Genomic DNA, 13958 nt, shown 5'->3' with positions numbered 1-13958 from the left:
AAAAGGCAGAGGAACCAGAAATCAAATTGCCAACATCCGCTGGATCATCAAAAAAGCAAGAGAGTTCCAGAAAAACATCTATTTCTGCTTTATTGACTATGCCAAAGCCTTTGACTGTGTGGATCACAATAAACTGTGGAAAATTCTGAAAGAGATGGGAATACCAGACCACCTGACCTGCCTCTTGAGAAACCTATATGCAGGTCAGGAAGTAACAGTTAGAACTGGACATGGAACAACAGACTGGTTCCAAATAGGAAAAGGAGTACATCAAGGCTGTATATTGTCACCCTGTGTATTTAACTTCTATGCAGAGTACATCATGAGAAACGCTGGGCTGGAAGAAACACAAGCTGGAATCAAGATTGCTGGGAGAAATATCAATAACCTCAGATATGCAGATGACACCCCTCTTAAGGCAGAAAGTGAAGAGGAACTAAAAAGCCTCTTGATGAAAGTGAAATAGGAGAGTGAGAAAGTTGGCTTAAAGCTCAACATTCAGAAAACGAAGATCACGGCATCTGGTCCCATCACTTCATAGGAAATAGATGGGGAAACAGTGGCTGACTTTATTTTTGGGGGCTCCCAAATCACTGCAGATGGTGACTGCAGCCATGAAATTAAAAGACGCTTACTCCTTGGAAGGAAAGTTATGACCAACCTAGACAGCATATTCAAAAGCAGAGACATTACTTTGCCAACAAAGGTTTGTCTAGTCAAGGCTATGGTTTTTCCTGTGGTCATGTATGGATGTGAGAGTTGGACTGTGAAGAAGGCTGAGCGCCGAAGAATGGATGCTTTTGACCTGTGGTGTTGGAGAAGACTCCTGAGAGTCCCTTGGACTGCAAGGAGATCCAACCAGTCCATTCTGAAGGAGATCAGCCCTGGGATTTCTTTGGAAGGAATGATGCTAAAGCTGAAACTCCAGTACTTTGGCCACCTCATGCGAAGAGTTGACTCACTGGAAAAGACTCTGATGCTGGGAGGGATTGGGGCAGGAGGAGAAGGGAACGACAGAGGATGAGATTGCTGGATGGCATCACTGACGTGAGTCTGCGTGAACTCCGGGAGTTGGTGATGGACAGGGAGGCCTGGCGTGCTGGGATTCATGGGGTCGCAAATAGTCGGACACGACTGAGCGACTGAACTGAACTGAACTGACTGATTTTGCGATAGGGTAAGATGTTTATAATACATTGAGAAAAAAACTGTAAATCAGCCATGTACAGCCTGATCATATTAAAAGGAAATTTTAAGATCTGTATATTAATCAAAAACAAACAATATGGGACTAAAATTGCAGTCTATTCATACAACTGAGTACTACATAGCTATTAAGCAAACATACATATATTAACATAGATAAATTTCAAGCTTTTTCAAACAGCAGAATATATACACTAAGGTACTATATGGATTTGAAACACAATAATACTATATGTCAAACACACACAGACATCTGTAGGAAGAATAAAACAGCACAGGATGGCCTAAAATGGTAAAACCACCTCTGGATAATGGAAGTAGGATTTAAGATGAATGCAGGAAGGACTCCAACGATGTAATATTTTGCTTTTTAAAAACAAATATAAATACCTCTTTGAGGCAAATTTTACAAGATATCAACATCTATTAAATCTAAATCAACTTTTAGGCACATGGTGTCTGTTAAATTATTCTCCATATTCTTCTGAATTTTTGAAATATTTAAATTTTCTTTTAAAAAAAGAAAGCCAAGATTGTGGGATTTGGGAACAGAAAAATGGGCTTAATCAACTTCTACAAGATATTTTTTTTAATAAACCTATATATCTTTATTATAAAATTTTAAACTAAAAAAGCCTATAAATTTATATTAGTATCTACCTTTATTACCTTGATTGCCCTTGAACTTTAATCTTATTCTTTAAAAGAATAAAGTAAGGGCAGACAGTTAATAATGTTCTACCCCAGAAATCTAACATTCTGAATGATATATCATCTATCTACACAAGCACTGAAGTTACTATAATGTTCAATAAACAGCAAAAGCTGATAGGCTTTACCTAATCACTTAAACTCTGGATATATTATATAGATCTTCCTAGAGTATCAACAGATGAATGAGTAAATAAATTTACAGTGGCTCAACTCCCAGCTATATACATTAACACCAAAACCCCAACTGTCAAAATAAAAGTCATTTATCTAAGTATCTTCCAGTTCAAATTACATGTGCAAAATCAGTATCACATCTGAGCTGCTATAATCCTATTTGGGGTTTTTTTCCCATTTAATATTTTTAAATACACACAGGGCTACAGTTCTTACTCCACATGGCAAGTCAGCAGGAAAACTAGGAATTCTGGCCGAGTTCTGTGTTTAAGTTCACAGTATCTGACTTTTCAAGATATCATTCATAATTCTCCATCAGCTCATTAGGAAGGGAAATATCAGGTGGAGGTCTTGTGTTTAACTGTGACCAACGCCCAGACTGCCTCAGTGCCACAGTGGAATTTACAGTAAGAAAGTTCAAATCGGCTTGCCTGCCCCATTTTCCCATACTGCTTCCTACAGCTGCCACTCTCCTTAGGAACTGGACTCGATTAATGTTCGTTTTTTTGCGGGGGGGGGGGGGGGGGGGGTCACACCCCATGGCATGCGGAACTTCCTCACCATACCTCCTTCAGTAGAAGTGTGGAGTCTCAACCACTGGACCACTAAGGAAGTCCACAACCCATTTTTTTTAATGCTATGATTTAAATCTTCATAAGCCAGCCAATGAAAACTAAGGACATTAAAATGTACTTTAAAATAGCAGGTTTTCCCTAATTATAATAGTAATAAAAAAAAAAGTAACACATGTTCATTACAGAAAACTGGAAAACTACAGAAGAATATGAGGCAGAAAATGGTCACTATTCCAGCCAGAAATTAATCACTATTAGTATTTCCATTCTTGTCTTTATAGAGTCTCTCTTATGTATAAAAGTATATTAGTTCACTTATGAAACATGATTTTAAGTTCAGCAGATCAAAGGGGAAATAAAATACTAACTTCTTCAGAAGACTAATTTTTTTTCAGCCTTTTCGGAATAAACCAAACCACAGGTACAGGGAACTGGAGAGAATAAGATAAGTGACAGAAATTATATTTGCTCCTTTTCATTCACACTATGGCAAACCCTGCAGTCCATGTTTGAAGAACCATTATACACACAAAAACTGAGTATGTTTCCTTTTTAAATAGCAAGCTACTATATAAATACAGATACATACACATACACACACACACACACACACACACACACACACACACACGAGTCTTGCCAGTAGGAGGAACCCACACAATGAAAGGAATTACATCAAGACTTTTTTGTCACCATGCATCTATCCTGAAGAGAAAGTAAGAGGATATCTGAAAGGCTGATGTAAAATTAATGACCTCTCCCCCAGAAATGTTTTCTGTGCACATCAGATGAAGGAACGATCTAACTACAGAAAGTGATGTGTTGGTTTCACAAGACTATAGTTTATTTACACGTGTAAATATATAGGTAAGAGTTTAAACAGTCCATAAAATTGATAGCTTCCTTTATACCAGGCAGTACATGAAATGCTGAGGAGTGAAGGAGAACAGCCATCAGTACCTACTTCTGCAGGCTTCCTGGGTGGCTCAGTGGTTAAGAATCCATCTGCCAATGCAGGAGATGAGGGTTCCATCCCTGTGTGGGGAAGATTCCCTAGAGGAGGAAATGGCAACCCACTCCAGTATTTTTGCCTGGAAAACCCCAAGGACAGAAGAGCCTGGCAGACTACAGACCACAGGGTCGCAAGAGTTGGACATGACTTAGTGACTAAATACCACCTACTTCTTCAGGCTTACAGTCTTTAAACACGATGTCAAACACTCCTTTGAGGCATGTGGCCTCAAAGGAGTCACAATACTACCTGTGATTAAATGATGCTCTCAAACCCTTATGAGGATCTAAGATGTCTGTGACAGCACCTTATAAATCATGCTACCTAAGGTAAAAAGGAATACCTGGCCTTTTCCCAAAAATACTATATACAGCAATCACCTTCAATATAAATTATCTTTTAACTGGCAAAAAATAATCACAAGTTGCTCTTTTCACAATCTCAAAGACTTCAATATCATCTTTCTCCAGTAATGACCCATCCATATAAAATTACTGAAATTAAACTCCCCATGATAGGAAGAGAGAGGGAGACTCATTTTTGTAGGGTAAAAGCACCATTTCCAGATTTCGTAACTAAGCAGCAGGGAGGAGAGGGGCAAATCAAAAGTAACTTATGAACTTAAGCACAAAGAATTCTGCCCAGTGTCACAGGGCAGCCTGGACGAGAGGGGCGTTTGGGGGAGAACGGGCGCATGCATATGAACGCATATGAACGGCTGGCTCACTGTGCTGTGCACTTGAAACTACCACGATATTGTTAATCGGCTATATTCCAACACAAAATAAAAAGTTTAAATTTTTTAAAAACAGGAACATATTCAAACTTTAAGAAAAAGTCACCTTTTAATCCAGGACTCAGAGAAAGTTTTGGCCCAAGAAAGCATTTTTTAAGTTACTGACTCAGGCTCTTCCAAATGGAGTTAAAGAGTGACAGGTTAATTGTGGTATTTTGCAAGCAAAGGAAAGCTAGTATGTAGCAATTATTCATCTTTTTCAGTCTCCAAGACCTAAGCTCTTAGAAAACAAAAATGTTACAACCAAACTGCTTTCCATAAAGCAGAGACTTTTAAAAATATACTCTACAGAATATCAGTTCTTCATCTCTAAGAGAAGTAGGCTACTTATTGAGACTGCTTCCTATCCCATGATTGGCCCTTTTCAAATCAAGCACCTCAACAAAGACAAAGACAAGCGCCTCAACTGGTGCTTTATGCGCAAGGTTTATGTTTGCCCTTATTGCAGACATGGCTCTCGATAGCACGGGCCACTTTGAAGACTATCATAATCCAACTAGGCTGGACCACCTGCAGAACTAGTGGAAAAGCTCTGAAATAGTCAACCATAAAAGCCCAACATTACATCTTAAGTGTCTAAAGCAGTTATATCCAAAGTAGAACCTAGTACACCCAAGGAGTACCCAAGATGCTCCACTGCAGTAAAGGAGAAAGATACTTGAACTTTAATTCTCATCCTCGTTAATTTTTTTCTCTATATTTTATAAGACACACTATAACCAGTTACTATATATATTATTTGTAAATTAAATAGTTAAGGATTGAGGATTAACACTCAATAATTTTTAAGTAGTCTCTATCATTGCCCTTCCATTTTCACCTGCTCCTTCCACAGCTAAGCTGTAGAGGGTAAGGGCTGATGATGAAAAAAGAACAAAGGAAAAGGTATTTCCAAACTGTTTTAAATTCCCACCAACAAGCTGCTGCTGCTAAGTCATTTCAGTTGTGTCTGACTCTGTGCGACCCTGTAGACAGCAGCCCACCAGGCTCCCCCGTCCCTGGGATTCTCCAGGCAAGAACACTGGAGTGGGCTGCCATTTCCTTCTCCAATGCATGAAAGTGAAAAGAGAAAGTGAAGTCGCTCAGTCGTGTCCAACTCTTAGCGACCCCATGGACTGCAGCCCACCAGGATCCTCTGTCCATGGGACTGTCCAGGGAGAAGGCAATGGCACCCCACTCCAGTACTCTTGCCTGGAAAATCCCATGGACGGAGGAGCCCGGTAGGCTGCAGTCCATGGGGTCGCTAAGAGTCAGACACGACTGAGCGACTTCACTTTCACTTTTCACTTTCATGCATTGGAGAAGGAAACGGCAACCCACTCCAGTGTTCTTGCCTGGAGAATCCCAGGGACGGGGGAGCCTGGTGGGCTAACGTCTATGGGGTCACAAAGAGTCGGACACGACTGACGCGACTTAGCAGCAGCAGCAGTAGCAATGATACTACTGTTGCCGAGACTTTAAAATAGCACCCTATTTAGAGGATACCCTGAGTATACTGAAATTTAAAAAACCACCCTTTGCCAGATAAGCCCACTTTTAGGAATTTAGCCTGAGAAAATAGCAGCATAATTGTATTTTAAAAAGCTCAAACGAGAGACTTCCCTGGCAATACAGTGGTTAGGGCTACTCACTTCCACTGCGGGGGACACGGGTTTGATCCCTGGTCAGGGAACTAAGATTCTTCAAGCCATCTGGTGCAGCCAAAAAAAAAAAGTCCAAAAGAGTTCATCACAGCTCTGTTTTATGATTCTATGCGGGAAAATTGAAATGTCCATTAACCGGGAATTGCTGTAAACTATGCTGCACCCATATCACAGAATATTGAATACCCATTAAGGGAACATCAACTGGACATGGGAAGTTGCTCTTCTTTAAGTATTTCAGTAGATAAGTAAAAAAGAAAAACACCAAACATTACATCTAAATGAGATTAGGGATCAGCTCTACTTTCTTTCATTCCCCTACATTATCTCCATTTTTTTGTAGGTTTCACACACACTCACACAAATATGTACTGTAGCTTTCATAATCAAAAATAAAAACTTCATTTTGAAATTTAAAATGAAATTAAATTAAAACTCCTTATTATTGCTCTGTAGACTTCTAAAGCTTTTTATAAACACACTACTTTGCCCCATGTGGTTTGTGTAATCAGTCTAAATACTTTACAATTATAAATTTGTTTTATCTTATAGAAACATGAGAGGCGTGAACAAAAAAATAAGAATGACCCTATTTCAAGTAAACCATCCTGTCTTTATATCAATTCTTTCAAATGCTAGGATTTATCAATATACTTATAACTCCTTACATTTGCCACATTATCAATCTATGAATATTTCAGAAAAATAGTTTTATGTATCTTCTGCAACTAAATTACAGAAGCATTAGCTAAAGAAAATAAATTTAGAACATAAATGAAATCAGGAAAGCTTCCTACTATCTCTCATAATAAAATCATGCTAAACATATGCCAGCAAATTTGGAAAACTCAGCAGTGGCCACAGGACTGGAAAAGGTCAGTTTTCATTCCAATCCCAAAGAAAGGCAATGCCAAAGAATGCTCAAACTACTGCACAATTGCACTCATCTCACACACTAGTAAAGTAATGCTCAAAATTCTCCAAGCCAGGCTTCAGATATATGTGAACCGTGAACTTCCTGATGTTCAAGCTGGTTTTAGAAAAGGCAGAGGAACCAGAAATCAAATTGCCAACATCCGCTGGATCATCAAAAAAGCAAGAGAGTTCCAGAAAAACATCTATTTCTGCTTTATTGACTATGTCAAGGCCTTTGACTGTGTGGATCACAATAAACTGTGGAAAATTCTGAAAGAGATGAGAATACCAGACCACCTGACCTGCCTCTTGAGAAATCTGTATGCAGGTCAGGAAGCAACAGTTAGAACTGGACATGGAACAACAGACTGGTTCCAAATAGGAAAAGGAGTACCTCAAGGCTGTATATTGTCACCCTGCTTATTTAACTTCTATGCAGAGTACATCATGAGAAATGCTGGGCTGGAAGAAGCACAAGATGGAATCAAGATTGCCAGATTGATTATTGGGAGAAATATCAATAACCTCAGATATGCAGATGATACCACTCTTACGGCACAAAGTGAAGAGGAACTCAAAAGCCTCTTGATGAAAGTGAAAGTGGAGAGTGAAAAAGTTGGCTTAAAGCTCAATATTCAGAAAACGAAGATCATGGCATCTGGTCCCATCACTTCATGGGAAATAGATGGGGAAACAGTAGAAACAGTGGCTGACTTTATTTTTTGGGGCTCCCAAATCACTGCAGATGGTGACTGCAGCCATGAAATTAAAAGACGCTTACTCCTTGGAAGGAAAGTTATGACCAACCTAGATAGCATATTCAAAAGCAGAGACATTACTTTGCCATCAAGGGTCCATCTAGTCAAGGCTATGGTTTTTCCTGTGGTTATGTATGGATGTAAGAGTTGGACTGTGAAGAAAGCTGAGCGCTGAAGAATGGATGCTTTTGAACTGTGGTGTTGCAGAAGACTCTTGAGAGTTCCTTGGACTGCAAGGAGATCCAACCAGTCCATTCTAAAGGAGATCACTCCTGGGTGTTCTTTGGAAGGAATGATGCTAACGCTGAAACTCCAGTACTTTGGCTACCTCATGCGAAGGGCTGACTCATTGGAAAAGACTTTGATGCTGGGAGGGATTGGGGGCAGGAGGAAAAGGGGACGACAGAGGATGAGATGGCTGGATGGCATCACCGACTCGATGGACCTAAGTCTGAGTGAACTCTGGGAGTTGGTGATGGACAGGGAGGCCTGGCGTGCTGCGATTCATGGGGTCGCAAAGAGTCGGAGACGACTGAGCGACTGAACTGAACTGAAACATACGAAGAAACAAATAGGTATGTAACAGATCTAGGTCTGGACATATAACCAACATGATGATGCTGGATGTAGTAATCCGCACCATGAGACAATATCTTTGTAATTACCAGACAGTCCATTTAAGGGAAAAGAGTTAGAATATTAGCATAAGTTTATGTCTTAACTATGTTCATTAAGTCAACAATTTATAACAAAGCTATGAGGTATTTTGTGGATTTCCAGGTGGCTTAGTGGTAAAGAATCGGCCTGCCAAGCAGAAGATGTGGATTTGATCCCTGGGTCAGGAAGATCCCCTGGAGGAGGAAACAGCAACCCACTTCAGTATTCTTGCCTGGAAAAATCCCACAGACAAAGGAGCCTGGTGGGCTGCAGCCCAAAGGGTCACAGAGTCGGATATAACTGCGTGTGCACGCGCGTGCAAACACACACACACACACAGTATTTCACCTTTAACAAAACAGCTTTAAATTTAACCAAACTTCACAATTTTCTTGTGATTTTTCATTTGTTTTATGTCTCACTATTTTATAGTCATCCTAACTGCAAAGCTCGGGTACTGTGTCCCTAAGCAATTGCTTCCAAGTTTTACAACTCAAGAAAAAATACATTTGGGAATTTCTTGACGATCCAGTGATTAGGATTCTGCGCTTTCATTGCAGGGGTCCGGTTCAATCCCTGGTCTGGAAACTAAGATCCCAAAAGTTGCATAGAGCAGCGTTGGGGGGGTGGGGGGACTGTAATTATAAAATTACATTTTATGTGACAACAGTACACATATAGTAACATAAGTAATGTATAATAAAACAAAAGTTTCACAAATCAATAATTATTTTTACCATTTTCTATGTGCTTTTAGAAACCACATTGATTTCATTATGTTGCCACCTGCCATTTAGAAAACACAGCCCTAAAACATTACACAGAATATGCCAAACTCCCTGACCCTATCACTTTCCACCTCCACGCCAACATAACAAAATGGGTGAAATCCAGCAAATCTACTATAAGGGCCAGTGAAGTGAAAGTCTCTCAGTTATGTCCGACTCTTCGACCCCAGAGACTATACCGTCCATGGAATTCTCCAGGCCAGAATACTCGAGTGGGTAGCCTTTCCCTTCTCCAGGGGATCTTCCCAAATCAGGGATCGAACCCAGGTCTCCTGCATTGCAGGCAGATTTTTTTTTACCAGCTGAGCCACAAGGGAAGCCCAGGAATACTGGAGTGGGTAGCCTGCAAACCCTGGCACAAATTTAAGACATCTCGGCCCTCTGAAGTTTCTTGAAACACTGACTATTCCTATTGGCAGACTGGATGCAAGTGCTGCTCAAAGGTTTCTCCAAGCAAAGAGTACAGAACAGAAATCTTTTCTGTTGCTTTATCAGTGATATTACTAAATTCCGCACTTGACAGCAAATACCAGATTTACCACTGCTCCACAAATCAACTCTTCCAGGAAAACAGGATTCTAATACAATAGGGCTCCATCATCATCCACTGACATTTTTAGACTGCTTTTCATATACACCATTCCATTTCATCCTCACTGACACAGTGAAATACACAGAGAAGTTGCTCTTCTTCCTTTTACTAATGAGGGACCTGAAGCTCAGAAGGCTTATGTGGTTTGCCAGAAAACACAGCTAATGAGAAGCACAACCCAGACTTGAACTCAGGACTTACTAGTCAACCACTGTCATGCTACAACGGTCTTCACTTTAAATGTCTGATATGAACTTGAAAGTTATGTTAAGGTTCTAGATGCAAAAGTGAAGATAAAAGCACAAAATTAAAATGAAAAATAACAATGTTAGCAATTCTGGTAGCTTCTAAAATTGGGAATCCTAGTTCAATCAGGTATGGATTTGATCTCATATTTTCTTAAGTTTGACTGATTATAAAACTACATATAAATTCAGCATAGAAAATTACAGAATTGGGTGGTCTGTAAGAAACAACTGACCACAGAAATTACACAAACTTGCACCAAACCATTCTTACTCTTGTGGCTTCACACTCAATTATGAAGTTCCCTATGTGAAATCCGTTTTGATTTCAACACTAAGTGAATTACAACAGCATAAGCATGTTGTTTCTGCATAACACTTGCAACATGCTTGCAATTTCCAGAGCAGTTTTGGACAATGTCTATAATCCATAAGTCAAAAGCAGAATCCAAAACAGAAGGTTCATCTACCTATATGAGACTAATACTAAATAACAATTACAAATTAATAAAGATTTGCAAAATCAGGCTGGAGAAACTACTTTAGGTCAATAATTACAAACCTTTTAATTTTACGGATAAGAAAATGGAGGTCTAGAGAAGTGACATTCCCAGCAGCAGTCAATTAACAACACAATCTAAAAAATAAAAAACCAAGGAACATTTAAGACCCCAAAACTAGGGACAGGATAGTGTCCAATGACAGTCTTTAGAAAACAGAATCTCTTAGGCAAACCACAAGGACTAAAAAATCTGACTCTAACTCAATGCAAATTATCAAATAGCTTTTAATAACAAACACTGTCATCAACCACCAAAACTGTTCTTTTTCCCACCTCAATACTATCCATTTACTCAACAAATACCTGAGGGCATAGTATATGCTCAGAACTATGATAACTACTCCAGATACCAAAGAAAAAACCATACAAGGCCTCCAGCTCTTGTAGTGGACAGGTGGGTGTGCTTCCCTAACAGTACTACACTATGATTTAACAGGATGTTGACCAAACTCCTTCACTGCTCTCTACGACTGTAACATTTTCTTCCAACTCCTCCAAAGTTATAACAAACCTTACCACACCCCCTCTGAAATATGAATACTTCCTTTGGTAACTCAGCACTCCACTTTACCAACCGAAAGTGTTAACCAGAACTACATCAGACTTTAGAACTGACTTTGCCACTCCTCAAGGCCTTAGGCATATTTCAAGAACTTTTCACAATCCATAGTAAACCTTCCTGGTTCACAACCCTAGTCTCAAGTGACTGCTAATTCACCTGCCCTACCCCCACTTTACTAGAAACCTCAATCAGACAGTTTAGGGGCAACAGTGATGTTGAAAAGCAGCTTCAGTGGAGCTCTTCAATGGCCCACAAGCAGACTTTCTGCCTCTCCCTCTCTGCTTCTGTCCTCTGGATTGCTCATTATATCTCTGGATATACCTCTAATTTTATGAAGCACATCCCTGAAGATGTGCACAGATAATTTTTGGCAATCGATCTGCTTCCCGTACATAAATCCACTGTATTTTAAGAGATGCTCAGGCTCCCCTCTTTTCCATACCTCTCAAATTATATAAACAATTAAAAACACTCTCAGGAGTTGTAATTACTGGAAATCCTTTGGAATACCAGAGGTGACTTAAAGCCGACATTCAGAAACCTGGCTGACTAGAATCACTCAGGGAGCTTTGTAAGGCTCAGAGATTTTTATTCACCAGGTCCCGTGTGAGGCCTGGAATAAGCATTTCAGGCAGTCCGTACTATTTCTGACAACTGGTATTTAATTAGTTAACCACCAAACTAGAAAACCTGGTTTACAAACTGGGAAAACTTGGGTTCTCCTATGGCTTGCTATTAACTAACTGCAAGTGGGGCCACAGAGGCATACTGGTTACGTGAACAGCTCTGGGCCACCTGAAAATAAGGGAGTTAATTAGAGCTGAAAGAAGCCTTCATACGGAGCCAATCTACAATTCTGGAACCCTCCAAATTTAGTTAAATATCACAAACTGTACTGGGTTTACTCCAAACAGTGTCCTTCTCTAAGCTTTTCTTCCCACCCAGGTCACAAGCCTCAGAAGGGAAGGCTGGGACACCAACACACGCTGGTGCCCCTCACTTGGTCTCTGAGCGAAAAAAAAACATGCATCCTGTCTCTTGCCCTCCTGCAACAGCCTTAGATGTGAAAGAGGGAGGTCCCCAACACCTCTACACCTATAAATCCCAACTATTTTATACCCAAAACAAAAATCATCCCGCACAGTTCAACGCAGGCCTTGATGGCACCGTCGCCCACATTATGAGAAACGAAGGTGAAGCTCAACTGCAAGAGCAAGCCCACTTTTTTCCCTCGCTGGGGGGGGGGGGGGGGGGGGGGGGGGGGAAGCAGACACTGTCATACAACAAAGTGTATGTCAAGATACTAAAACAGGTAAGAATTTAGGCCTCAGTCTGGAGACAACACCTGGATATCATTACCCCCCACAAAGCTCCTGTGCAAAACTCACAAGTAAGGTTATCAGACCCCGGAGGAGTTTATTAAAATGGCCATAAAATTCACCCTTACTGTTTTGAGGCAAGTTTTCCAGCCCAAAGTACAACCAACAATACTATCCTAGGGGTCCTAAGCGGCAGGATTTTTCGCCTGAGAAAGCACTCTAACCTTTCGTGAGGCAGTCTGACCAGTGCTGAGTTCTCTCAAGCACCTCCGAGCCATCCTTCCCACGCCAGGACCAGCTCAGGAGCATGCCCTGCTCTAGTCAGGCGGCCACTCCTCCTTCCCACAAGTCCCGGGCCCGCTCCGCTCGCCCCGGGGGCTCCGAGGCCCCCGACCTCCGACCTCCCGCCGCAGAGGACGCCCACGGACCCGGTCGGGGTGAGGGCCGCACGCTCACCTCCTGAAGTCAGCGGGCATCTCCCCGGACGCTACCGGGTAGCGCCTCACACCCCTCGCCCCCGTGGGCCCTTCCCCACCGGGTCCGGAAAGGCCGCCCCGGCCGGACCCCGCCTCCCCCACGCCGAGGGTCCGGGCCGAGCCCCGCCGCGGCGCTCCCGCTCCCCGTGCCTCCCTCTGGCGGCCGTGGCCGCCGTCCGGGCCACCCTCCTCGGGCCACGCACGCCGTCCCCAGCCCCCCGCGGGTCGCCGCCTCCTCAGAGGGTGACAGCCGCGGCGCCGGGGCCGAGGACGGCCCCTCCTCCAGCTCCTCCTCACCCCCGGAGTAGACGGGGGGGGCGGGGGGGTGGGCTTCCTTACCGGGGTGCAGAACATGGCGAGGCCCGTCACGGCACGGCCTCCGCCACCCCTCGAGGCGCCCAGCCAGGGCCGGCGGGGGGCAGCGCCTGGGCCGCTGGAGCGTCTCGACCGGCTGCGCCTCCGCCACCGCCTTCTCACAACCACAACAACATGGCGGCACCAGCCACACAGAGCGCGCTCCCGACGCCGAGCCGGGCCGCGAGCGGGGACGCGCGCGCACGCTCTGGCCTTCTGCCGGCGGTCGGAGCAAGGGGCGTGGTCTGGAGCGGTAGACACGCCCCGGTGGTGGGCGGGGCTACACATCAGCCGTACGTCCGCAACGGGCGAGGGGTTAGCTGGGACGCTCCAGCTGGAATAGACAGAAACAGGATCTGGGAATGGGCGAGGAAGTCAACCTTTGGGCAAGGCATCTTTTCCTAGCTCTACGGCCAGGGGCAAGACAATGCTCGAACAATGGTAGTATCTTTCACCTGTAATTGTGCTCAGAATAAAACTAATTTAATGTGATGCAAGTAAATGTAGCGTGCTCAAGGTTCTACAATTTCACACTGCTTCCACCAAAGCTCAGGTAAAAGAAGTCTTTTCAAACAAACAAGCAAAAAAGAAAAATTTGTAATGCGTTCAG

General features: G+C 42.6%; 1 protein-coding gene across 6 annotated transcripts in view; it reads right to left on the bottom strand.

Annotated features, from left to right (window-relative positions):
• The window catches only part of MTMR3 (myotubularin related protein 3), a 132315-nt gene extending 118735 nt beyond the window's left edge, over window positions 1–13580 (bottom strand). For 2 of the 6 annotated variants that reach the window (XM_055549460.1, XM_055549459.1), the window contains exon 1: window positions 13334–13580. Coding sequence is in view for 4 of the 6 variants with exons in the window: in XM_055549462.1 (XP_055405437.1) it covers window positions 12743–12827 (85 nt within the window). In the remaining 2 variants the exon portion in view is untranslated. Of the gene's footprint in view, window positions 1–12742; window positions 13051–13333 lie in introns of those variants that run through there. The other 4 variants (XM_055549462.1, XM_055549461.1, XM_055549457.1 and 1 more) reach the window with 4 other exon arrangements.
• Between the last annotated feature and the right edge of the window lie 378 nt (window positions 13581–13958).

This window comes from Bubalus kerabau, chromosome 16, assembly GCF_029407905.1.
Source record: "Bubalus kerabau isolate K-KA32 ecotype Philippines breed swamp buffalo chromosome 16, PCC_UOA_SB_1v2, whole genome shotgun sequence".
Lineage (NCBI taxonomy): Eukaryota > Metazoa > Chordata > Mammalia > Artiodactyla > Bovidae > Bubalus > Bubalus kerabau.
The sequence above is the reverse complement of the archived record's forward strand: the minus strand, read 5'-3'. Positions and strand labels throughout refer to the sequence as shown.